Genomic DNA, 25,909 nt, shown 5'->3' with positions numbered 1-25,909 from the left:
GCGTGTGTGTGTGTGTGTGTGTGTATCAGGAAAGCAAGCAACTCAGGTTTGATTTTTTTTTTCTTTTTTTCACACCCCAACGGTTGCCCAGACCAGCCCTCCGCGAGGGATGAAATGCTATTAACCCGTTAGCGCCCAGGCCGAACCCAGGAGATAGTAGGCGCCCGCTGAGGCCTCATCTCCCCCAACCCCACCCGCACTGGCACCCCGAAGCCCCGGGAGCCTAGTGGATGCAGGCGTCTTTGGCCTCGTTGCAGAGGGCACGGGCGCGGGGGTCGGGGGTGAGCCGATGGCGTCCGTGCCCCCGAGAGCTGCCACTGCCCCGCGCACTGGTCCTCGCGATCCCCCGGGGAGCGTGGGGCCGCAGTGCTCTTCTGCCTGCCCCCAGCCAGTCTTCCTGGGCTTCGTTTGTGGGAGACTTTTCTGGCAACCCCCCCGAAAAGCTCAGCCATTGGACAGGTCGGTGCCCGCTGCTAGTTTCGGGAGGGGAAAGGTGGAAGAAGCCCGGAGGAGAGTGGGGGAGGGAGGAGGGCGGAGGAAGAGAGAGGAGGTTCCGCGGCGGATCTGGCAAATGGCAAGCCGCCTTCCCTCCCTGAAGTGGAGAGCAGGAGTGCGGGGGAGCGCAGTGGCGCCTCGGCCACCAAACTCCTGGAGCTCCCCGGTGTTGGGAGCCACCTCCTCCCTAGCCCACGGGAGCTCTCCCACCAGGCTGCCGCCTCGCTTCCCCCCTGTCCTTTTTCTTTAAAAGGAGCATTTCACCCCTCTTTCTCTTCAGATCCCCACAGCCCGGACCTCCCCCGACTTCACTCTCCGGGGCTGCCCATCCCTCCGGCTGCCCGAGAGGACGCGCGCCCAGCCTTGGGCGAAGCAAAGAAGAAAAACTTGTCAGAGAGGTTTCCCGAGTCTCCACTAAGCCCCTTCTCCGGCGAATTCCAACCGCGCGCGGGGCCAGTCCTGAGTCTGGGAAAGTTCCTCCGACGGTCAGCGCCTTCTTGGACCTGGCACGGCGTAGGCTGTGGAATTAGATCTGTTTGGAACCCAGTGGAGCGCGTCGCGGGCGCTCGGAAGTCGCCGTCTGCGGACGCCCGGGTGGCGCTGCCTGCGAGGACCCGGGAGTTCGCCGGCCTGCCTGCGAGTAGCCTTTCCTCTGGGTGATTCTGTCTCGGCTGAGGGCTGCGGGGGTGACAAGTTGCGGAGGGAGCCCCGAACTCCGTAGAGGGCTGCGCTGCCCCTCCTTCGCTCGTCGCGGTTCCCTGCTACCCAGAGTGATAGCCTCGAGGAACTGACGGAGGCCTCGGCATCCCACCCGGGACTCACCCCCAGATCTCGGCCGCCTCTCCCCATCCTCTCGGAGAGCGCCGGACCCCAGGGCGGCGAGGAAAGATTGCTGGGTAGAGGAGGGGGTCGCGGCAGCGGCATGGCGAGGTTCCGGAGGGCCGACTTGGCCGCTGCAGGAGTTGTGTTACTTTGTCACTTTTTAACTGACCAGTTCCAGTTCGCCCGCGGAGAGCCTGGAGGTGAAGTCAATGGTAAGACGCACTCTTCTCGATTGTTTTTGTGTGCAGCTGATCCTTCCGGCGCCCGGTATTCCCGTTCTCAACCCACACCCACCAAAATGCAGCAGCCCTTGGGAAACTTACCCTAGTTGTTTTTCTGGGAAACTGGAGTTTCCTAGATAGGGGAAGAGGGTTGACAAGAAGGTGCTGGAAACTAGGGCTTCCCTGAAGCTAGGCTGCGCACTCCACCTGGGCGCCAGGGGGTGGTCCTGTCTGCCTCAAGGAGCGCAGGCAGGCCCCAGGGTAAGAGCCAGCTGAGGTGGACAGCTTGATCCTATCAGGTTGTCTCCGTTCTGGCTCCTCTTTCCTTGGAGCTCCGAGAAACAGCCTGTGCGTCGCGGAAGGGTTGGATGGGGCAGGTGACGACAACTAGGGATGGCAGGTCTCCCTCTGCCGATAGAAAATGCCTCTTGGCTGAGGCTCCCTCCATCAGGCTCTCCTCACCAGCTTTCTCGGAGTGAGGTTAGGACGTAGGTGCGGCAGGGCTTAGAGATGGAGAAGGGGTGGGGAAGATGGGGGCTGGCTTGCCTCTGAGGACTAGCCCTGGCCCCATTGTCCTCTGCCTGTCGACTTCACTGACAGGCCGGAATGTGCCAGCGTTTCTTCGGGCTGGATTCCTTGACACTGTCCTAGGAAGAGGGAGGGCCTTGCAATTGGCGGCACCCTTGCCCTAGTGGCCTCTGTGTCTAGGTGTGTGGTAGAGAAGAGAGTCCCAAGTGAGCTGGGACTGGCTGAGCCAACTGCGTCCCCAGACCGTTCTATTCACTGCAACCCCACAGCTTGCTCTTCAGCAAAGAAACCACCCCCCAGGGATGTGAAACACCGGGGCAGGAATCTGTGAACTCTTGTATACTCCCAGAGGGACTGAGAGCAAAGAGCACTTGAAGAGAAAAAGAAAGGAAAACTTCCTGCTTAGGACAATCACTTTTGTTCTATTTTGCTCTGTATGTGTGTGTCTGTCTTTAATTTGAGAGTGGTAAATGGTTCCTCAGAAAGTATGCTTCTGTACCCAGCTGTCAACCTTCAATGAGTGAGAGAAAGAAGGCTGGGAGGGACACCTGGGGATTCCAGGTGAGGATAAGTGTTTACAAAAACCTTGAATAAAATTTTACCATCTTGAAAAACATAGGATAGTCCAAATAGTGTGTCTACCCCGTGTAAGTTTAACAGCGAAAACAGATATTTTCTTGGTGCTGCTATTTAAGGTTAGGAAGGTGTGTGTGTGTGTGTGTGTGTGTGTGTGTGTGTGTGTGTTTGGGACCATAAGATAACAGCTGAGATTAAAATGAAGACTCTTTGGATTGTTCCTGATCACCCACGATCATTCTTATTAATGAACATAAGTTCTTGGTTATTTAAAATTTATACTAGCACAGCTGACTTCTGTTTATTTTCTTGGTGCATTGCATTGGTTGAAAACATAATAATACTTGTACTTCCTTCAGAAAGCAGCACTTTAAAAGATGCAATAGTCATCCCCATAAGCATATTTAGAGCAAGTAAATATGTAAAGCAATTTTGCAAAAGAGGTGGGAGAAAGACACACAGGGAGAGCCAAAACCCCGAGTTTTATTTTTTTTTTTAACTTTTTTGGCACTGGAAGTAAATAATGCATTTACAGCAAAAATAAGAATAGAAAGGCCAGAAAAATTTCACTTTCCTGCTACCGAGGATAGGACACACTAACAGCTATGTTAGATTTGCTGCTCAAAGACATCAACCAGAGGATGAAATCCATTGTACTCTAGGACCAACCAGCTCAGGCAAAGCTTTTGTTTGGGGGAGTATGACACGCCTACATTGATAAGATAAACACACCAGCATTTTAAACGAATTCACTGTCTCTGGGGAACTTTTAGAAATACTGTGCTCCCAGAATCTGGGAGGGGGAATTACATATTTCATCAATTCTTTAGAGACTTTGCTGTAAGATGAAACAGCCGAAAAGCATTACATATGAAGTTTTATGAAATTACCTTGGAATTAAGTGGTTTTAAACCTACTGAATATATAACACAGGGAAAAGGGTGCCACAGAGGGAAAAAAAAAGAATCTGCTTTCCATTGTAAGATGACTTATCTGAAAATTAAAGATCCAGAAAATATTTCCAAAAGTGGAAAGTTGTCATTCAGCAATCAGGATTTCTATTACAAGCGTTTTGGAGAAGGAAAAACATTGATGTCATAACAGGGACCTTTGCTGTGCTTTTTACTTCTTTAACACTGTGGTTGATTTTATTGCCACCAGAGGGCAGAAAACCACTAATTTCTTCTATTCCTGTTTCTAATATTTTTGTGTTCTAGAGACATGTAGTTCATGTTTAATCTGCCATTTACTTGTATTTTAGCTATTCTTACTCTGTTTGGATATTTTTATGCTTAATTTCCAGTGGAGTTGGCCAACTTAGTTGGCGATATTCCTGCTGATGTACTGGGCTAAAATTTCTGTTAGCACTATTATTTATAATAAAATATTATGATATACGGATAATCTCTATAAGTTATAAAGCAAGTGTGGATCATATTATTAGATCTGCAAGTTAATTATCCTTCTAAAACAATGGCTTATAACTTTCCATAAAATACTTAACATGAAATTGAGAAAAGTTTTTGTAGCTTGAGTTTGCATAAGTTAGGATGCCGCAGAAATGTGGTCTAGGGTAGGATTTTCTTTCATGGATGTCTGCATGGGAGCCTAGAACTATTATTATATAATAACATAGTTTCAGCCAGTGCGATCATGTCATATGTAAGTTGTCCACATATTAAGAAATTGTCTTTCCTACAAGAATCAAATAGGCCCCTGTAGAAATGTAGAAAATGTGCAATTTTTTCTTTCTAAATGTTATCTCCTGTTGCAGAAGCACTATTTTTAAAGATGAATGAACTGACCTACAGCTGGGATCTTGAGACTTAAAGACCTCAGTTTGTTTTCCACTTGTTCTGAAGACCATGACCTTAGGGCCCAAGCCACTGCCCAACCCTATCGCCTTTTGTATTCTTGAATTCTTACCAAAGGTTCCCTGAGTGAGGACCACATGTTCATAGCATCTTGTCATCCTCTTGTTCTGCTCTCAGTAATCCTGTCTTCATCTAAACATGTGCACTGACTGATTGCTTTCTTTGAAGCACTTCAAGGACTGGCCATCTGTGAGTGTCCTCCCTTGTTTGTACTGCTGAATCTCTGTCATAGATTCCATTAGACCAGCTCATGGGTCCCTGCAGTCAGGGTCCATTGTTACCATTTCTGAATCAGCTGTGGCATGTCCCATATAGGCATGTTAGAAATACTTGCAGAACTGAACGGAACAGTATGAAGCTGAAGTTCAGGGTGGATTACTGACCTGAATATTGCCGTGGGAGATTTTTAAGTAATTCTTAAAAACATGTGTTCAATCAATAAGGTGCATATGGGCATTAAAAATTAGCTTAATAGAATAATTTAAAAGCAGAGTGTATGATCTAGGTAGGTTTACCAAAGTGTCCCAATGCTCTGGCAGATGGCTACTTGCCTTAACCCTTCTATTTTGTTTTCTTTCTTTCTTTTAGCTTGTTTGTCCATTGAGACAAACTTTTAGCCCTGGCTGTCCTGGAGCTCACTCTGTAGACTACACTAACCTTACACTCAGGGATCTGCCTGCCTCTGCCTACTGAGTGCTAAGATTAGTGTGTGCCACCACTCCCAGCTTCCTTAACCCTTTGTATTAACTCTTAAACCTTTAAAGAAGTTTATGCATTTTCCTGTGCTGCTGGGTTCTTATTGCACATTCAGTCACATTCCTAACTTACTATCTTAAAGTACAGCTTATATAGATATAACTGTATATACTCATGAATACATATACACAAACATACATGCACAGAAATGTATAAAATCACATTGTTACATTTTTAGTGGAGATTAGAAATGTATTTCAGTGGAGATAGATAGCTTTGGTTATTTGGAAAACTGATTTTTAACTGAGCTGTGCTAAGACCTCATGCATTAACACAGAGACTTTGGAGAAATCGTCTAAAACATGGCTTGAGAGCCTTACTAGGCAGGTAATCCATTGATGATACTTCTTCCCAGCCTCTGTACAAATATTACAATGTACAAATATTAGAGGGATCCTGCACTTTAATCATTCTTTTGTTTATTTGGTTGATTGGCTTTTCCAGAAAGGCTTTCTCTGTGCAGACCTGGCTGTCCTAGTGCTCACTTTGTAGACCAGGCTGGCCTCCAACTTCCAGATCCTCTTGCCTCTGCCTCCCCAGTGCTGGGATTAAAGGCAAATGCAAGCAGTACCTGGCACAATGATGCTTAATGGAACTTCTTTGACACTTACTTGCCTGTACCTTCTAGATCAGAGGTTCTTGGGCCTGTGGGAGGTTAAATGCAACCCCTTTAGGGGTTAAATGACCTTTTCATGGGTTGGCCTGAGACCATTGGAAACCACATATGTTTACATTATGATTCATAATAGTAGCAAAATTATATTTATAAAGTAGAAACGCAAAATTTTTATGGTTGGGGAGCATGTCACCATAACATGAGGAACTGAATTAAAGGGTCAAAGCTTTAGATAGGTTGAGAACCACTGGTCTATATGAATGACTTGTTACTTCTTGGTTATTTGTGGTGTTGGGGATCAAACCCAGGGACTTAGACATTCTAGGCTAGTGCTCTTGCCACTAGGCTAAATTCTCAGCCCAACTTACCTCTCAAATGTGGGGCTCCTGGGAGAGTTCAAAGTCCAATTGATTTTCCCCTGTCAACAGGTGAATAGGCTTCCTCATCTGCACTTTGTGTACACAAACTCATCTCCCCCTTGTCTTTGTTCTTGTGGTTGGTTCCTGCCAAACTGCACTTTGAAAATTGGTTCCCAAAAAAAGTATTGAAAAACAGTAGCTCTTTTAAAAGCACACAGGCTGTTCTAAAGATTGGGGCAGGTTTCCAGGGCAGGATTAGTTAAAGAACAGGATGTTTAAGGGTGTTCCTGAGTGTTTTCCTTTTCCTTTTAGTTTTCTGTATCTCCTCTATGCTGTGGCCCTGCAAGACAGACTCTCCCAAAGCAACATGCCTGTGCTTATACTGCATTTCATGTCTCTAGAACAATAAGTGAATTGAACTTTTTTTGTTTTTGTAAATTAGCCAGTGTCAGGTATTCTGTTACAGAAACAGAAAATGGAACAAGACATCTAGTCTCACTTAAAATAGCATCTTGTATTTGTTTGGGAATTCAGAAAGAAGTGAATCTTATCAAATTTCCACAGAATACTCAGTTGCGCATTAGTAAGCTGCTTTTCAGCTTAGCCTTAATCTGATGAATTCCAAAATTTCCTTTTGTTCTGAATGCCTCCCCCCCACCCCCCGAGTTTAATTATCTCTAGAGCATTCCATTCTGGAAAGTCTTCACTCTGACCCCCCACCCCCCATACAAAGATTTTAATCCACTAGCAACACTACTAGGGAATATTAGGGTGCTTTCATTGGGATGCTTTTCTGCCGCATATAGTGTCATGTATTGCCAGGCCAAACTAACAGAAAAGATGCATGTGTAGAATATACCACTTCACGTTTCTAGACAGACAGGGAAGTCATTTCCCATTTGTGCTTCAGGTTTTTTTTTTTTTTTTTTTTTTTCTATCCCTCACCCTTTAAATGAAAAAAGACAATATGATTTGGAATGATTATCCAGATTTGTGCATTTAAACAGAATCTGAAGGCTTGTTTGAAATTAGTAAAGGGTGTTCTAAGTATAGCTAAAATCCAGGTTTTACTTATTCCTCCAGTGGGTAGCCAAGCAGACCTAGTTCCAATAGCTCTTCTGCACCCGCTAAATTAAAATGGGCTTTTGTCACTATTTATGTGTTTCTTATTATAGCAAGTATCCCAAAATCTTATCAAGAAAAGACAGCAAAAGCAGGGACACAGACTTTCTTAAAAGTTTAAAAAAATCTTATTACTAACTTTCTTTCCCCATTTAAATTTCTAACTCATTAATTGATTTTTTCTTAAAATCTACATAGATCAAAGATTTATCATATAAGTAGATTATAGCATATACAGATAATACTAAGAATTTGCCTTGTGGATAAATAGAGTAAAAACCTGGATATTTGAAGGTGAAATTTCTTGCATATTATGTGATAGGAAACACCTAAAGTAACCTGAGGTAGTTTTGTGAATATGGTGCTTGGTTTATTTAGGTTAGGATAGAACATTCTTTAGTTGGAATGTCATGCATTCAACATGCAGTGACAATTTTGGAGCAGAAGTGGGGTGTTTCTGTTTGTAGAAGTGCCCAAACAAGAACTTTCTCTGTTCAAAACTATGATTTGAATAAAATATTTCTTCTAAAGTAGACAGAAGGTAGTGAGAATTTGTGATGTTTTTGAATACGAAATTTCCAGTCATGATGTTTTTGTACATGACAGTCTTTTAGGTGAATTGTGGGTGAAGCTCATGCTGAATCTTTTGTGCATCTTTCCCTCATCCCCCCCTACTTCCAGCCCCACCTTCCATGGTTGGAACTGCCATCATCCCAGTAAAAAGTAGTTATTTATTTAATACGTGCTTTTGTTTGTTTAACCTCTTAAGCTTCTTGCAAGCGTTGCTGGACACAAGCCCGGTATTGCAGGGGCCTTCTTTCGAATGTTCCTTCTCCATTTTTGCTCTTTCATTCAATAAACTGAGAAATGTCTCCATATAGATCACATGAATGTAATCTACACAACAGAGCAGCCATAGCGCGTATCTGTGAAATGGCTTTGTGGTATAGTGAATCATATTCTTAGTACGTATAGGTTCTTGATTAAAAAATAAACTAATACTAACCTTTTGATTAAAATAATTTTAACCCCCTTTATTATTGCTGGTTTATTTTTTATTAATATGAGCCAATGCATGCTAAATTATTTTAATTTAATTATTTTAAGAATTCTGCCTTTTAATTTTTTTGCTTTTAAATCCTGCCTATTTACTACTTAGGTCACGAGATAGTGCACTTCTGATTTATTTTATAATATAACATTTTAACTCAATAATTCCAGAAATTAAAAATTGAATTAAGGGATATGTCACTGATCTTTGTAGTTTGGTCTTTGACTGTTTTTTGGAGCAGGAGTAGGGAAGAACACTAAAGAGTTTTTATCACACCCACAAGATTAAAGAATATATTATCGGTGTTTTGTAAACTCATTATAATCTGTGAAAATAACGTTGGCTTATAAAACTGAAATGTGCCTTATTTTCTTTCAAAGTATTCTTACTGACTAATATTTTTGTTTTCAGATCATGGTTTATCATTATAAAATGTCTTTCAGAATGTATATTTGTATATGTTTTTAATTATATAGACTTCATGATATCTTTTATTTAGATAAAAACATATGAAGGCTTATCATGGTCTATTATATATTAGGAAACATTTTTCACATTAAAATATTGTGGCCATATTTATGCATATGGTAAGTTTTGGTGGTTATTTTATGAAACTATTTTGGCTGAGGCTGAGTTGGGTAATAAACGCTAACATTTTTTTTGAAATTGCTTGTGATACTTGGTGCTAATTCTCTCCTTATAGATTTATGTAATTGTTCATGGCTAGATGATTAGTCCTGTTATGCGTGGAGTGGTCTGTATGTCCTTGCTTATATCTCTTCCTGCCACAGGTAGGAGCTACTTCTATCATGTAGATCCAGCACTCCCAGATTCCCAGGCCTGTGAATATTCTGCTATAAAAAAAAAATCCTGGGGTAATCCCTCCTGAGCTAATAAGCTTCAAAGATAAAGGGAGGGAACTCCTAATTATCACTGAGCTGATATCAGACACTCTTAATTATTATAGCTTTAGAGTAAGTCTTTGTATCTGATGGGGCAAGCCATTCTTCTTGTTCTTGCTCTTCAGATGTTTTGGCTATGTTCACAGGCTCTTTGTTTTGTTGTCGTTGGTCTTCTTCTTTTTTTTTTTTTGTACCCATTCACAATATGCGATATCTGCATTTTAAGTTTTGCCAAATAAAAACTCTTAGAATTTTGATTGGATCATATCAAATTTGGGGTCATTTTTTTTAAGTTTAAGGTTTTTTTTAACTTTTTTAATGACTTTCTTGTAATTTATTTAATTTTTATTTTATGTTCATTTGGTGTGATGGTGTTGGATCCCTTGAAATTGGCATCACAAACAGTTGTGAACTGCTGTGGGTGCTGGGAATTGAACCCTGGTCCTTTGGAAGAGCAGACACCACTCTTAACCACTGAGCCATCGCTCCAGCTCCAAGTTCAAGCTTTAAATAACTGGGAAACTATGCAGTTTCCTTCCTACCAGATCTAACAGACAGAACAAGTTATACAACAAATGATAGAAAATTGTTAATAGCGACCAATTGGCAATAACCATTTTCTCTTGTAAGATGTCCCAAAGTGGAAGACTGGTGCTCTTTCCTGATAACATCATCAAACTCAGCATAGTTCCCAACTGGTTCTTAGGAAATACAGGGGGAACCACAAGTTGGCTCTGATGCACATCGCAGTCAAGGAAAGGCATGTCCCTCTGACTCAGGAACTACCCAAAGGAGAGCGACCTCCAGGCAAATGGGAGGTGGAAATGATGACGTATTTTTCCTTTAGGAAAAACCTGTCTCTGGACTCATACAGAGTTCCATAGAGCAGCTTCCTGTATCTTATTGGAGATTACTGTTTTAGACAAGTTAACGCGGGGCCAGAAAGGCAGTTAGCATATTTCTTGTCTAATTTGTAGATCCTAGATTTTATATAGATACACAAAAGTATGTTTGGAGATATGACATGAAAGTTAAAGTGAAGCTGTCTAGAGGACAAAGGGACTTAATAAGAGAAGGAAGAAGAGAAAAATAAGAGAAGACGACTGTATGTGTGTGGGTGTGGGTGCTCATATTGCTCACAAACCACAATGAACACAGTGTTATGTACAATGAGTAGACACCAATTAAAATATCTGCTCATCATAGGAAAAACTTCTCAGGGCTGGGGAGTGATGCAGAGAATAGCGTGGGACCAGAGTTTAGATAACAACATCCATGTAGAAGCAATGGTGAATGTCTGTTACCTCAGTCCTGAGAGGCTGGTTTACTGTCTAGCCAATAATGAGGTAAACTGTAGGATCAGTGAAAGACCCTGTCTCAAAAACTGAGTTTGAAAGTGATGTTGATCTCCCTCAGCTGCATGCTAACCCATGGGTATATATAACAACACACATATCTATGTATAAGCATGTGTACCTACATACATATTCACACACATGCACATATACATGTATAATACACATATACATGCATACAGTACATGTACATATGAATGGAACAACATGCAAATATGTCTGGTGAAAAGAATAAGTCTTGAATTTGAGGCTCTCCTTATTTTTCATTTATGGGTTATTTTCAGTTCCATGGGAGATTTATATTGAAAGAAAATAGACATGACACATTGCTTCCACTCTAAAGACGATACATTTCTGATTTTATTAAGATGGAAATCATTTCCAATTAAAGGTTCAAACTTCTCCTGCATATCAGTACCATGGCATAAACTCCACAACTTCCATACACTGAACTGCGTGTGCTGTAATCAGGAGTAAACGGTCAAGCTGGGCAGCTGGTTTTATTTCTTTGTTGTTTGCCTTCCTTATCTGTTTAACATCTGTTGTTCATTTCAGATATTTTTAAAAACAAGCATGATTCAAAGTCATTCTGCAGATGATAGTCTCATTGTGTGGACATTGCAAAACAGCTCTACACAGGGAGCCAAATTTGTGCAATCTCCATTTTGTCAAGTTGCTTTTAGAAGAGACGCTTGTCCAGTAGGCCCAGCCAGTGAGAAGCTGATCATTTTTAAACTATGTGGTGGAATTTGACTTCTGATGACTTATCTCTGTTCTCAGTTCAGCAACTGTTCCTTACTCAGGTTAGTTTGGCAGTGTGTATCGTCTCCAAAATTGTCTTGTTGTAACCCAGTGAGTGGTAACCATTGGGTTTCTTGTCACAGTTGACAAAGAAACCTGACTTAAAAAACTTTATGAAGGAAGAATTGATTTAGTTCAATGATTTCAGAGGTTTTGCTCTTTTAGGTTGGAAGGGCAAGGTGGAGTGGAGCAGTTCATTTTATTTCAGGGAGGGAGCAGAGAGAGGAGGAATGGTGGCAACCTGCTGGCTCTTCATTTTTCCCTCTTTGATGCCGAGCATTTGATGCCGAGCAGACTTCCACACACATGGCTTGGCGGCACAGCCCACATTTGGGGGAATGTAGTCAATCAATCCCCTCTGGAAATGCCCTCATAAATATACCCCAACAAGTGCCTCACCAACTTCCTGGGTGATTCTACGTCCAAACAGGTTAGCAAGCAAGATTAACACATATGCCAGACTCATTCCACAGCTGAAAAGTTTTTTCTAGAATGCATATGGGCTGGATGTTGGAAATGTTTTCATGTATGTTTGTTGCATTTGAACTAATGTTTGATACACTTTTATAATCTGGCACTGCTTTATATTCAAAATTCATCACTTCCACTCCTCTTCCTTGTCATGTTCTTCACAAAGTCTCCTTCTAAAATTCTGCCACCTCTTAGAGTAGCATTATATCCTGTTTTTGGCTTTATGTTTTCTTTCTCTTTTATCCACTCATTTTGTTTTTCTCTTTCTTTCAGGTCTTTCCTTCTTTGTTTGTTTGTTTCTTTTGTTCTTTGTTTGTTTCTTTTGTTCTTTTTTTTTCTTTGTTTCTTTCTTCCTTCCTTTTCTATTTAGACAATTGATTTCTGATGTAGTGAAATTTTCTTTGACTGTATCTGTTTCTTCTCTGTGTGTGTGTGTGTGCGTGTGTGTGCGTGTGTGTGTGTGTGTGTATGCATGTGTGTGTTCTCTATCAGCACCAAATCTAAGTTGGAAACTTAACCAGAAAATGCTTAACACATCGTCATATCAGGTGTCCTCCAAACTGCAATTCCTATGCTTATGCTTGATTATAAACTCCTGGGGTTAGATACCATCTGGGACTGGCTTCCACCAGATCACTGACTTCAGAAACAGGAAGCCTTTCTTCAAAATTTGGTGAATGATAGAAACCAACTAGTGTTTCTCATGTTTATTAGAAGTGCATTTGCTCAGATTTATCCCTCAAGCAAATTTTTGTTTATATCCTTTTTGTACATATTTTAGGTGATTTTCTTTTCTTTTTTTTTTTCAATGCAGTTTATTCAGGAACATTGAACAATCCTCGGACCCGGGGGAAAGCCAGCCCACAGCTTAAATAGCCTCTGGGTAGCCAACCCAGGCGTGCCACGGGGGCAATGCAGATAGGTCCACCTACATGGAAGCAAGCCAGATCCTCGGCCTTAGCCAAATGTGGAGTTGTTCGTGACAGAGAACACTCACCATCGGGAAGGTGGAAGGCAGAAACCAGCTCCATCTTTAAGGCAGAGCATTCCGCAGCTCTCTACAGTTCCCCCTTTTTGTTTTAGACGCATCAGGCAAGAGTAGAGGTCTGATCTCTGATATTAGAAATAAATTGGGACTTTGTACAGATGTTCATTTAGGTGTCATCCACCCAAAGAGCATCAGACCCGTCCAATACCTTTTTCTCAGAGGTGGGACCTGGGGCATCAACCCGCATGCAATCAGACATGCTCTTCTCTGGGTCCAAAGCGGCTGACCCTGAGTGCAGTGCTTAGCCTCGCATCCTGAGCGTATCATTTTAGCTTTTTATGGTATCCAACCATGCTTGGGGAGAATGTCCTGCTTCAATGGCTGTAAAGGCCTGAATGATCATGGCTGCATCACACTGTTGTGAGACTCTAATCTTGCATATATACCACAGGCAAACCAAGGAGACCAACACCAGAAGGCCTGCTAACACTCCCATGCCCGCCCATTCCTTCAGATGATTCATGGCTGCAGCAATCCGTGTTGATAATCCTGTGGCTAGTCCTGCGTCCACTCCGGTAGAATTTATTGTGACAGTGGCCACTCTCAGCTGCTCCATCGTAGTATTGAATTCTCCAGTCCAATTACCTAAAATATAGCTCGACAATTGTTTAGACAGATTTGCAGCACAGGAAAAATTCTCATGTTGTATGCTAGTGACACAAAGTCCAGCATACTTTTATTGACAGCCAGGCTGAGCGATTTGCCATAGGGTATCAATTTGCTCCTGCAAGAGGTCAATCCTCTGATTGAACACCATCAAGCTTCCTTTTAGTTGAGCATTAATTCCTTTATGTACAACTAAGGCATGAGCTACATTGGCTAAATGATTATTCAGGGTCTGAGCAGTCTGCCCAGTATGACTCATGGCTAATGCCCTGGTGGTAGCTCCAACAGCCGTCAATGAGATGGTAGTAACAATGGTGGCTGTAGTTCCAAGATCCCTTTTCTATCTGAAGAGTCATAGCGTGAGGGACATCAATGGGCACAGGCACCCAGTGAGGCATGCGAGTAACCAGGGCATACCTAAATTTACTAGCATTCCAGCATTGGGCAAAAAAGCAAGTATCATTATCACAATTACTTGGCTCTATCTGGCTAATAATGAATAAAAATGGGGGATATAGACAAACAGGTGTGGGCTTATAGGAAATATTATGAGAAGCCTTAACCCCTCGTTGGAACATCCTGCGTCAGTTCTAGAACTAGCAGTGGTGGTGTCCGAGGTCTGAGTAGGTTCAGGAGACCATTGCCCCCAGGGGCTAGGTGATTTTCTTAATCACAATTTCTATAACATGATGCATTGGAGTTAAATGTCAATAGCCAAAATGTAAAATAGAAGCCAGAGGTTTGACTGGAGAAATTGGGAAATATATTTGTAAGGAATTAAGACTTCACTTAGTCTACAGCCATACCACCCCAAACACTACTGATGTCATCTGATCTTGGAGGCTAGGCAAGGTTGGGCCTGGTTAGTACTTGGATGGAAAGACAGCATTTATAAAGGTGGGTTAGAAGTTTTTATGATAAAGGTGGGTTTAGAAATGATGTGATCACAGAAATCAGGAAGAACGAGATGTCTAGTATAACCATTTTTTGAAAAAGTAGTTTTCAATTTCTGAGTTTTATAAATATATGAATAACATTTTAAAGGTCACAAAATGATGAGATTGTAATTTTCTGTAATGATTTACAACTGAGCCATATGGAATTTGTATAACCAACTTTTTAGGTGTCCGAAAGAGGAAAAGAAATGCTAGGAAATATTACCCATGGCTAGACCCTGAAGACATTTTTATGTCCATGCTACTGGCTGCCTTTCAAACACTCTTGATTTCAGCAACTGTCGAGATGATCTCTAGAATGAGATTAGCTGAGGTGATCATTTCTCCTGTTTTTGCTATTCTTACCTTCACCTTTGTTTTTCTGGGAATATTCTTCACAGTTCTTACCATTTTCCACACCAATTATGTGCTGCGTACATCTGATGCTTTTATCTTCTTGATATCTCTTTTCTTCCACTGTATGAGTGCATCCTCCAGATGACATTCTGAACTCTGACTGTAGAGCCCTACTTCCCAAGAGTGAACAGCGTGTGTCCTAAACGTCATTGTTTACTAAACCTTACGTGCTATGGTTTGGTTCATAAATGTCTTCGAAAACATTATCCTTGAAACCTTGTTCCATCATTGCTGAGGCTGTTGGGAGAAAGTAAAGTCTTTGGGGTTGGAGGATAGTTGGAAGATGAAGAAAGTTAGGGGCATGTCCTTGAAGGGTACATTGGTCCCTTGGTCCCTTGATTTCTTTCCTTTTGCTTCCTGGCCTTCATATAGTGAGCAGGTTTCTTTCCAAATTTTCTACAGTGAAGGGTTTCTACAATGCGTTGGCCCATAAATTAGCAGGGCCAAGCAACTGGATAATGAAACCTTTGAAAGCATGAGCCACAATAAAGTTTCTCTCCTTAAAGTTTGTGTTCAGACTCATCACAGTAACGGGAAGAATACTAATGCACAATGCTCTGGGAGAGTACACCTGTGTTTGTTTACTCTGGCATTGCAATTCTGGAAGGGTGGACTTTCAAATCTACAGACAATCTTACATTCCTAAGTATTAGAAATCAGCAAATTCCAAATTTGAGGTATTATTGTCCTTCCACAGGATTAATCCTGTTAAATATACCAAACTTTTCAATTCTATTGCTCTTAATACAACTAACTGTTTTTTGTAGAATTTTTCTTTTGTTGATTTACAGTTTGCATAGGAGCCAAATTTTCTTTATATTTTAGAATTTAATTTGCATTCTTGACATGTTGTGCAGTACTGGATATATAAGAAGCAATCTGTTTGCTAAATTAACCTTGTTAGTTTATTGGTTAGAGTGTAATCTCAGTGACTGTTAGCATAATTCCAATCTCACACTTCACGGGGCATGTTTCTTGCTTGATATATTAAATCATCAGACCCAAATCTTAATATTTTAATCTTTCCTTGTACTTAATTTGATATCTTCTTTTATTTTGCTCTGTAATTTTTATCACTGTTTTACAGGTATAAGCTTTTGTAAGCACTAAAAGCTATTGAGGAGGAAACACTTAACACTTTAGTGAAGGATGTAGCATTGCTTTGGTAGTAAGAGATGAGGAATAAACGCCAGGCAGTCGTTTCTCTATATCTGGAGCTCATTTATTTTGTTTATTTTATACTATTGTTTATATTTCCAAGATCATTGAAATTATGTAATTGCATTTTAAACATAATACCTAGCAACAATAGACTTCCAATACAAAACACATCACCTTAATTATTAAATTTTGCTTTTTATAAATTCTTTGACTCATTATCCCATTTATTAAAAAATAACCAATAGATTTTTTAATAGATGGAGGAATAAGTTAACATATTTATTAGAATTTAATCAGGCTGGTATTGGCTGGCTGTAAGCTTCTAGAGTTTGGTGCTCAGAGGACCATGTGTTAAAGAATTGGTTGCCAAAGTGGTGCTATTAGAAAGTGGTGGGGCAGTTAAAGTAGAACTTAAAGGGAAATCTTTAAATCACTGGGAATGATGTCTTCTTTTTCCTTTATTATGGGCCAACAAAGTGTTGCTGCCTTCTTATGCTCTCCCACCATTACTACCAGAGGCTTATTACCTTAAAAGTAATAGGTCTACCTGATCATAGACATACCATGAGCCAATAATAATTCTTTGGCCTTTATAAGTTGTGTATCTCACATAGTCTTATATTGAAAGAAAGCTCAGTAACACAGAAACGTAGCTGATTATGTCATATTCTTTACACATAGTATGAAGACCTCCTTATGTTATACTTCGTAGGAGATATATAATCAAACTGACATTTTCATGGTATGATATGATATTTCTTCATAAAGTTCAGTTTGCCTAATTTTCATGTTAGTTCATCCTTTCTCCATCTGTATACTTCAGGTTAAACTGCTATTATTCATTCAACTTAATTCTATGTTTTCAACGCATAGAAATATGTATTATTTGCAATAAATGTGATCTACAAAGAAGATGGGCATGTTCGTGTTCGCTTTTCATTTCTGTGATTAAATGCCTGTTTTATGGGTAAAATGATAAAGGCTTTCTGGTTTGCTCACTGGGGGTTGTACAGAGGGGAAACATCATGGCAGGGAGCATGTAGTTGAGTAAAGTTTCTCACCTCCTGAATGGCACAAAGAAATCCGAATAAGACAGAAGTATGTAGGGTACAGTCTAACCTCCAAAGGGCCCCAGTGACCTCCTTCATCTATGTAAGTCCTCCTTCCTAAGGTCTATGCTACTTTCTGATAAAGATAACATTGAATTATGAACCCATCCATGGATAAGCTCACTAAAACGATAGAATAGTCATTACTAAAATAGAACTAAACTACCAGTCTATATTGTAATGAAAATGTTTGCGTTTTAACTAAACTTCTCTGAAAGTTTGTTTAGCATCATAGATACTTTTCTACTGCTGTGGTAAAACATCTTGACCAAGCCAACTTAGAAAAGAAAGTGTTTAGTAGAGCGTATATTTTCAGCGGGTGAGAGTCCATGATGATGGAGCAGAGCATGGTGGCAGGGACATCTGAGTGACAACATCCTGCTCTGTAAATAGAAGACAGTGAGAAGGTACACAGGGGGTAGCTGGAGGTTTGGGAAACCTTGAAGCCTAGCCCCAGTGAGAAACCTTCTCCAACAAGGCCATACCTCCTAACCCTTCCCAAACAGTTCCAGCAAAAGGGGATCAAGTATTCAATCATGAATACTTGAGCTTATGGGGGCCAGTCTCATTCAAACTATCATGGTTAGGTTTACACAGTTAGGTTACATATTTTTCCATTGTGTAAATGTACCACAGTTTTTGTATCCATTCCTCTATTGAGAGGCATCTAGGCAGTTTCCAGATTCTGGCTATTACAAATAAAGCTGCTATGAACATAGTTGAGTAAATATCCTTTTGTATAGTTGAACATCTTTTGGATATATGCGTAGGAGTGGTATAGCTGGATCTTGGGGCAGCACTATTCCTAATTATCTGTGAAAGCACCAGATTGATTTCCAAAGTGGTTGTACAAGTTTACATTCCCACCAGAACTGGAGGAGGGTTCCCCTGTCTCCACATCCTCTCCAGAATGTGTTACTTGAGTTTTTGATCTTAGCCATTTTGATGGGTGTAAGGGGAAATCTCAGAGTTGTTTTGATTTGCATTTTCCTGACTAAGGATGTTGAACATTTCTTTGTTTCTCTGCCATTCAGTGTTTCTCTATTGAGAATTCTTAGTTTAACTCTGCACCCATTTTTTTAATTGGATTACTTGGTTTGTTGGTATTTAACTTCTTGAGTTCTTTATATATACTGGATATTAGTCCTCTGTCAGATACAGGGTTGGTGAAGATCCTTTCCTAGACTGTAGGCTGTTGTGTTGTTCAGTGTCCTTTGCTTTACAAAAGCTTTTCAGTTTCATGAGGTCCCATTTATTGATTGTTGATCTTAGAGCCTGTGCTGTTGGTGTTCTGTTCAGGAAGTTGCCTCCTGTGCCAATGAGTTCAAGGCTCTTCCCCCACTTTTTCTTCTAACAGGTTTAGTGCATTGGGTTTTATGTTGAGGTCTTTGATCCACTTGAGCTTTAATTTTATGCAGGGTGATGAACAGAGATCTATTTGCATTTTTCTACATGTAGACATCCAATTAGACCAGCACCATTTGTTGAAGATACTATCTTTTTTCCATTGTATGTATAATACTCAGCAATAAAACACAAGAAAATTATGAAAATTTCAGACAAATGGATGGAACTAGAAAAGATCATCCTGAAACAGGTAGTCCAGAAGCAGAGCAGATATTAGAGATCTAAGATAGGATAAATATACTAAAATCCATAGTCCTAAAGAAGGTAAACAACAACAAGGAACCTAAGGAAGATGTTTAATCCTCATTAAGAAGGGCAAACTGGATAGACATTGGAAGTGGGAAAAGACAGGGAACAGGAAAGGAGCTACCACAGAGGGCCTCTGAAAGATTCTACCCAGCAGGTTATTGAAAGAGATATGGAGACCCATATCCAAACTTTGGGCAGGGTGCAGGGTATCTTATGGAAGAAGGGGGAGATAGGAAGACCTGGAGAGGACACTAGCTCCACAGGGAGAACAACAGAACCAAAAAATCTGGGCCCAGGTGGTCCTGCAGTGATGGATGAATCAACCAAGGATCATGAAAGGAGAGGACCTAGACCCCTGCTCAGATGTAGCCCATAGACAGCTCAGTCTCCAAGTAGGTTCCCTAGTAAGGGAAACAGGGACTGTCTCAGACATGAACTCAGTGGCAGGCTCTCTGATCACCTCCCCCTGGCAGGTGCAGCCTTGCCAGGCCACAGAGGAAGAAAATGCAGCCAGTCCTGATGAGACCTGATAGGCTAGGGTCAGATAGAAGAGGAAGAGGACATCCCCTATCATAGGACTAGGGGAGGGGCATAGAGGAAGAAGAGAGAGAAGGTGGGAGTGGGAGGAGATAAGGGAGGGGCCTACAGCCAGGATATAAAGTGAATAAATTATAATAAACAATATATAAATAAAAATTTAAAAAAAAATTGTTTTGTTTTGTTTCAAGTTGGAAATGGTATGTCCAGAAAGACTATCACAGAGCAAAAATGCAGGACAGGTAAAGTTTTGGAACTTTACCCAGAATGATGAACAGTAAAGAGAGTTTCATTGTTAACAATTAAATATTAATCATCAACCTCTCCATGTTTCATGCTGCCAGAGGTAAAGCCAGGTCACCTTGGCTTTAGAGTTATTCATGTAGAGTGACACTGGTGGAGGCTGGAGAAAACCATAGAGGAATCACAGGTGCTCATGGCCAGGTGCACACTGAATTCCATGCAATCTGATACACTCCAGCAGGCTCTGATGTGTGAGTGAGTCCAGGAACGCAAAGCATTTCTGTTATTTTCAACTCTCCCCCCTCCCAGTGAGCCTAGGACAAGGTTTGAGTTTGAAGGACCATAACCTATCCATTAATAGAACTTATTAGTGGTTTTTGTTTGTTTTTGTTTTTTTGTTTTAACAAATTCATGTTGTGTAAACTGAAGCAAGGTGCCTGTAAACTGTCTCTTCTCTTGGCCTAGGTTGAGGACACAACAAAATGCTTCTGTGCTATCTACTATGAGCAGGAAAATGATGTTTTGACCTTATTTATAAACTTGCCTCGGGGATAATACACTGCCTTAGAGATTGGTGACATTCCCTTCGATGACAAGTGAAGATTTTTGGATAACGATGCTCTGAATATACAGAGACCCTACATGATACTTACATCTTAGTGACTTTACCTGAAGTCCTAAAATTCCATCAAGAAATGGAAGTCAAGATATGCCAAAATAAAAAAAAAATGCCAAATAGTCCAGTTTTTTTCTTTTCTTATTTTCCAGACCTGTAAGAATCCTTTGTGTTTAAGCTGAGTTAAGTCCCTTACATATAAGTAGCAGAGTGAGGTGCATTCCTGGAGTTGAGAGCCATGGAATATCTCCTGCTCAGCTCCCACAAAGATGTCCCTTACACCAGTTTGTCATCAATCCTTGACCTTACAGATCCATTTGTTTGCGTTTTGGTAATGTGTCATTGAAAATGTAAGTGTTGGGGCTAGAGAAATGGCTGAGTTGGAGGACACAGGTTTAACTCCAGCACTCACTTGGTGGCTCACAATTGTCTATTCCTCTAGTCCCAGGGCATTGGATGCCCTCCTCTCACCTTCTGCGTCATCAGAAACACCTGATGTGCACAGATGGACATTCAGACAAAACACCCCTAAACATAAAAAAAAAGATAGAAAGGGGGCAGAGAAAATGTATCAGGAAGAGGGACAGTGTTCACTCATACTCTTCCTGTTTGAAGGCTTTAGAAAGGAGTGTAGTATCTAGATTCAGCTGACAACAACAAAGAAGCCCTGGGCAGAGTTCCTGTTTTTATGCAGAATTGTGGAAAGTCACTAAAGACCATATTGTGAGACTTGGGTATGTATCATTTCTCTGAGAGTATGTTTATCTATTTTTGTGTGTAGGGAGGAAATCATGGTAGGGCATCAGCAAATGGGCACATGAGAGTTAGTGTAGAGAGCCTGAGGAGGCTTCATTGAGGTTTGTCCAGGTCAGGCTTTGAAGAATTTAAGTGAAACTGAATGGTGGAGAAATAGTGGGAGGACCTTCGGGAAGGAGGGCACACTGTATGTTGTGGTTGTGTATGTATTGTTTTAGGGGAGGGTCAGGTGGAAGCCTAGTAAGGTAGGGAGGATGCTGTACTTGTTTGATGTTCAAGGCTGTCCTGAATGTGATACTTGTAGCATATTTTTATGCCTGAGTGACCAGTTCTGATGGGCTCTTTGTAAAGGTCTCTAGGAATGGTGTGGAAGCAGGGAGGAGAGGACGTGGAGACAGAGTGTGTTACAGGCTGCGGGTTGTGAAGGAGGAAAAGTTACAAAGGCTCAGATGAGGGTATTCACCTAGCTCCCAGGTGGCATAGGGACTAAGCTTGTTAAGAACTGGGACTTTCATAGTACAGGCATTTCCCTGGAGCTACCAGCTCTCCCAGGGCCAGACCAGTAGGAGGTCTCAGTGAGAACAAGAATCAGAGACACAATGCACTATGGGTAGCAAGGCCCAGCAGCAAACACAAACAGACAGCAAGTAGCAGAGCGGTTGAAGTCCAAGAAAAGTGATCTTGGAGAGGTAAACTGAAGAAAGAGTTCAGGAAGAAGACTACAGTCACCTGGAAAAGCACTCAGATTTGTAGAAGGAAACTGAGAGTTCCTCGGCAGAAAAAAAAAAAATTGCTCACTTGTTTGGTAGAGCAATAGGGGAGGGAGGGTAGGGGCACCCAGAGCCAGACCATGGGAGAGTACGTGAACACAAGAGGAAGAATTTGCTAAGCTTTTTGGCAAAATCGCTGGGACGATAATTATAGAGAAGTGAGAAGTGAGTGGACGTGGGTTTTGACCCTGTCCCCAGGTTCTGAGGAAACAGCATGTGGTGGAGGGGCAGGCATGCAGCTTTGCTCTGAGCACAGGGAGCAGGTTCTGACCGCGTTGAACATAATCACAGCGCTTCTCAAATGCAACTTGATATCAAAAAGATCATCTTTGATTGTGTATGAGACAATTGGCTTGACAGATAATAAAAATTTAATTAAGACCTAGACAATGTGATGTTTGATGTAACTGAAGTCAATCAATACAGATCTCTATAGTATAATGGAGATTGTTGGAAAGAGTGTCTCCAGAAGTGGCTGAGGGAAAAAAAATCAGTAAACTCTGCATTTTATCAGTTAACCCTGGCCTACAAAGTGACTGAGGCATGAGGAAGTTATAGACAGATTTGAAAAAGGATATAGAAGATTGTTTGTGCTCAGCCTTACCCTCCCCCTTCCCCCGAAAGCATAGCACCTAGAAAGAAATGCAGCAGTGACTTTAAGAATTCAACAATAATATATGTGGGGAGTTTGGTGTTGTTTCTGTTTTTCTTCACTGGTTAATTTTTTTACTCTTACTATTTTTCCACATTATTATTATTATTATTATTTTATGACTGTTGTGAAGATGGATTTTTACAGTGATTAGAACATTGGCTGGTACATAGTAGAAAAGCAGAGAATGTGGAAAAAACATTTTTAACCTTCTAATACTTAGGGAATTTAAGAATGAAGAAAAAATCTTTTATGAAACCTTAGAAGTCTTTTTCACTAAGAAACTCTAACTTTTACAAAGAAGGTGTTATTTCCATCTAGGTGAGCTGCAGTTTTTTTGTCAACAATCACTTTATGAAATTGTCTGAGGACTGAAAGAACAGATTGTCACCCTCTGTAATGTGAGATCCAGCACAGCATTCCACAGTAGTTTGAAATTTAAAAATAAGAAAAAAACTCAAGGCCATGCAAGTTTCAGATTAAAAGCTAAAGTAAAATTTAAAACCATGAACCTTTCTCATCCGGAGGCTGTTTGGCAGGACGGAGTACAAGATAGTTTTGTTTAATAATTGGGTCATCCTATTGTTTTCAATGTGTGCACATACTTTGTGTGTGTGTGTGTGTGTGTGTGTGTGTGTGTGTGTTGGAGCCAACAAGAAATAATGAGTTGGAAAGAAAGCAAAAGACAAAATGACAAGGTGCAGACCAGGTTCTGATGGTTTCATAATATTTCTGGATATACCGTAAGGTGGTTACATCTGTTTACATACATTATTGGTGCTATTTCAGCTGTGTAAACCATTGCAAAGACCAGAACAGCAATATTAATCAGTATTGTTTTATAAGACATGTGAAAGTGTTAGTGCAGAATATAAATATGCTTGGTCTACAGTGATCCTTCAGCTTGCTGCTGAACCTGCTGGATCATTTATCACTGTTTGTCGGTGTGACTTGTTCTGTCATAGGCTTCCAGATAAATCGGAAGCCTGGGCCTCCTCTCTCTGTTTGTCTCATTTCTTTTTCATCTTAGACTCTCAATATGTAAGCTGGTGAAAAAATTTTTCTACCATGAAAACATTTGCTGTAGCATTGACATTCTAATATATATTATATTCTCTCTCTATATTCTTTAATAATACTAGTTTAAACTAGTATATAAATACACACAGATAAGGTCAAAATCCACACAGGTGTTTTCATGAAGGCTGAATAGAGAAAGAAAAACAGAAAGGAGTGGGTGGGATTTCTAATACCTTCAGTAAAAGAATACCCTTGGTAAGCTGACTTCCCTCCTTAGGCTGAATGTTCTAAAGTTCTGCAACTCCCAGGTAATGCCATGGACTTAGGCCCAACTCTTTAGCAAAAGAGTTCAGGGGATTCAAGATCAAGCCATAGCAATTAGTAAATTTAGTTGTTTCCTTTGCAATTGCTCTGCATATAGGATGAACAACACACACACACACACACACACACACACACACACACACACACACAGAGGGCCCTAAAGATCATCCAAAGCATCAGTTATGCTGGGAACTCTGTGTATACTGCATTTAAAACTAGTGCCATCTTTCTTAAGTTGTCATTTCTTTTTGGAAATTGCATATAAACATGTATACAATCAGAGCATTCTCAAACAGTTCTATTTAATGTATGTCTAATTGAATTCATTTTCATAATTGGGAACTGAAGAAAAACAACATGATGTAATTGCTGTGTTCAAACAATCTATTGGTTGATTAGAAAAGTGAAAACCAATGTAAATGAGACTCTAAAGATGACCAGTGGATTGTGATGACTTTTTTATTATTAATTTATTCTCTCATTTGTTACATCCTGACTACAGTTTTCCCTCCCTCCCTCCACACCCTCCCATCCTCCATTTCACCCCCATCTCCTCCTTCTCCATCTACTCCTCCTCTGTTTTCCTTCAGAAATCGATATCCCTGCAGGTATCCCAGGGAATCAACCAAACATGGCATATCAAGGTGCAATAAGACACCTCCCCTCATTGTTTAAAATTTATTTTTTTTTTACTTTTTACAATTTATTCATTTTATATCCCTATTGTAGCTCCCTCCCTTATCTCCTCCTGGTCCCCTCCTCCCTTTACCCCCATCCCCTTCTCCTAGTCCATTGAAAAGGGAAGATCTTCTCCCCTGCCTTCTTACCCTAGCTTATCAAGTCTCATCAGCACTGGCTGGATCCTCTTCCTCTGTGGCCTGGCAAGGCCTCATCACCAGGAGGAAGTGATTAAATAGCAGGCAACCAAGCTTTTGACAGAGACAGCCCCTGCTCCCTTTACTCGGGAATCCACATGGACACTGAGCTGCCTATGAGCTACATGTAAGCAGGGCACTAGTCTAGGTCCTCTCCACTCACGGTCCTTGTTTCAGTCTCTGGATGGTCCCCTGGGCTCAGATATCTTAACTTTGTTGTGGAGCTCCTGTCCTCTCTTGAGTCCTTCTATCTCCCCCTTCTTCCAAAGACTTCCTGTACTCTGCCCATGGTTTGTCTCTGAGTCTCAGTATCTGCTTCAATCCTCTGTTGGTGGAGCCATTCAGAGGACCTTCATGGTAGGCTCCTGTCCTGTTCCCTCTCTTCCACCACTATCCCATTTGCCATTCTGAATGAGATTTAAGCATCTTCTCTAGGGTCTCTCCCCTCATGTTAAGTCTGGATGAGACAACCCAGTAGGAGGACATTGGTCCCGAGAACAGTCAAAAACGTCAGAAACAGGAGTTAGGAGTCTGCTCTGTTAGGAGTCCCATAAAACAGCAAGTACATAATCATGGCATCCTCACAGAGGGCCTACGATAGGCTATTGATGGTGCAGGTTTTAGGCATAACCTCTTGTAAGCAAGAATTGCAGTGTGCCACCTCACCATGCAGACAGAGAAGAATGGTTTGGATCAGCTCATGGAAGTCCTAAATGGTGGGGCTGTGATTGCTTTCTAGGTTATGAGTTACCACTCAGCGATCTTGGGAAAACTGTTCCCTCTCAATCTCCTGATTCTCATAAATGGCAAAGATAATGCGCACTTCACGGGACTGTTACGAGATTTGAAATAAGAACTGCAGAAGAACCTAACTTATAGCAAGGACCAAGTGGGGCGGTGAAAGCGGCAGTTTACTGTTAAACACATTCTTAGTGCTGAGCAGGCACACCAGTGCAATGGTTGGTAAACACATGGTGCACTCTCCTTGTGATACACATGCAAATATACGTGTGCACTCTTACTTTACTCTTTGCCATGGGTTAAGGCTTACTAGGTACTGACGTCTTTCAGAGACTATAAAAGTTGAGCCTCATATTCACCTACTTCATTTATTTTTTAAAAATCAATTTAGGCATTTAAAAATACAAAAATTTCGTAGAGATTGAATAGTCAAGGTAGGGGGATTTTCTAAGTCATTTCTTGATATGAATGAACACACACACACTCACACGCAC

At 41.1% G+C, this 25,909-nt stretch overlaps 1 protein-coding gene across 1 annotated transcript in view; it reads left to right on the top strand.

Annotated features, from left to right (window-relative positions):
* Positions 1 to 1,396: 1,396 nt before the first annotated feature.
* Plxdc2 (plexin domain containing 2) overlaps positions 1,397 to 25,909 on the top strand; it is a 434,652-nt gene continuing 410,139 nt past the window's right edge. Inside the window, exon 1 of the mRNA XM_060372593.1 lies at positions 1,397 to 1,529. Within this exon, the coding sequence (XP_060228576.1) occupies positions 1,418 to 1,529 (112 nt within the window). The 5' untranslated portion in view covers positions 1,397 to 1,417. The remainder of the gene's footprint in view (positions 1,530 to 25,909) is intronic.

The sequence above is a fragment of the Meriones unguiculatus genome, chromosome 19 (assembly GCF_030254825.1).
Source record: "Meriones unguiculatus strain TT.TT164.6M chromosome 19, Bangor_MerUng_6.1, whole genome shotgun sequence".
NCBI classification, from domain to species: Eukaryota; Metazoa; Chordata; class Mammalia; order Rodentia; family Muridae; genus Meriones; species Meriones unguiculatus.
This window is presented reverse-complemented; position numbering and strand designations above follow the sequence as displayed.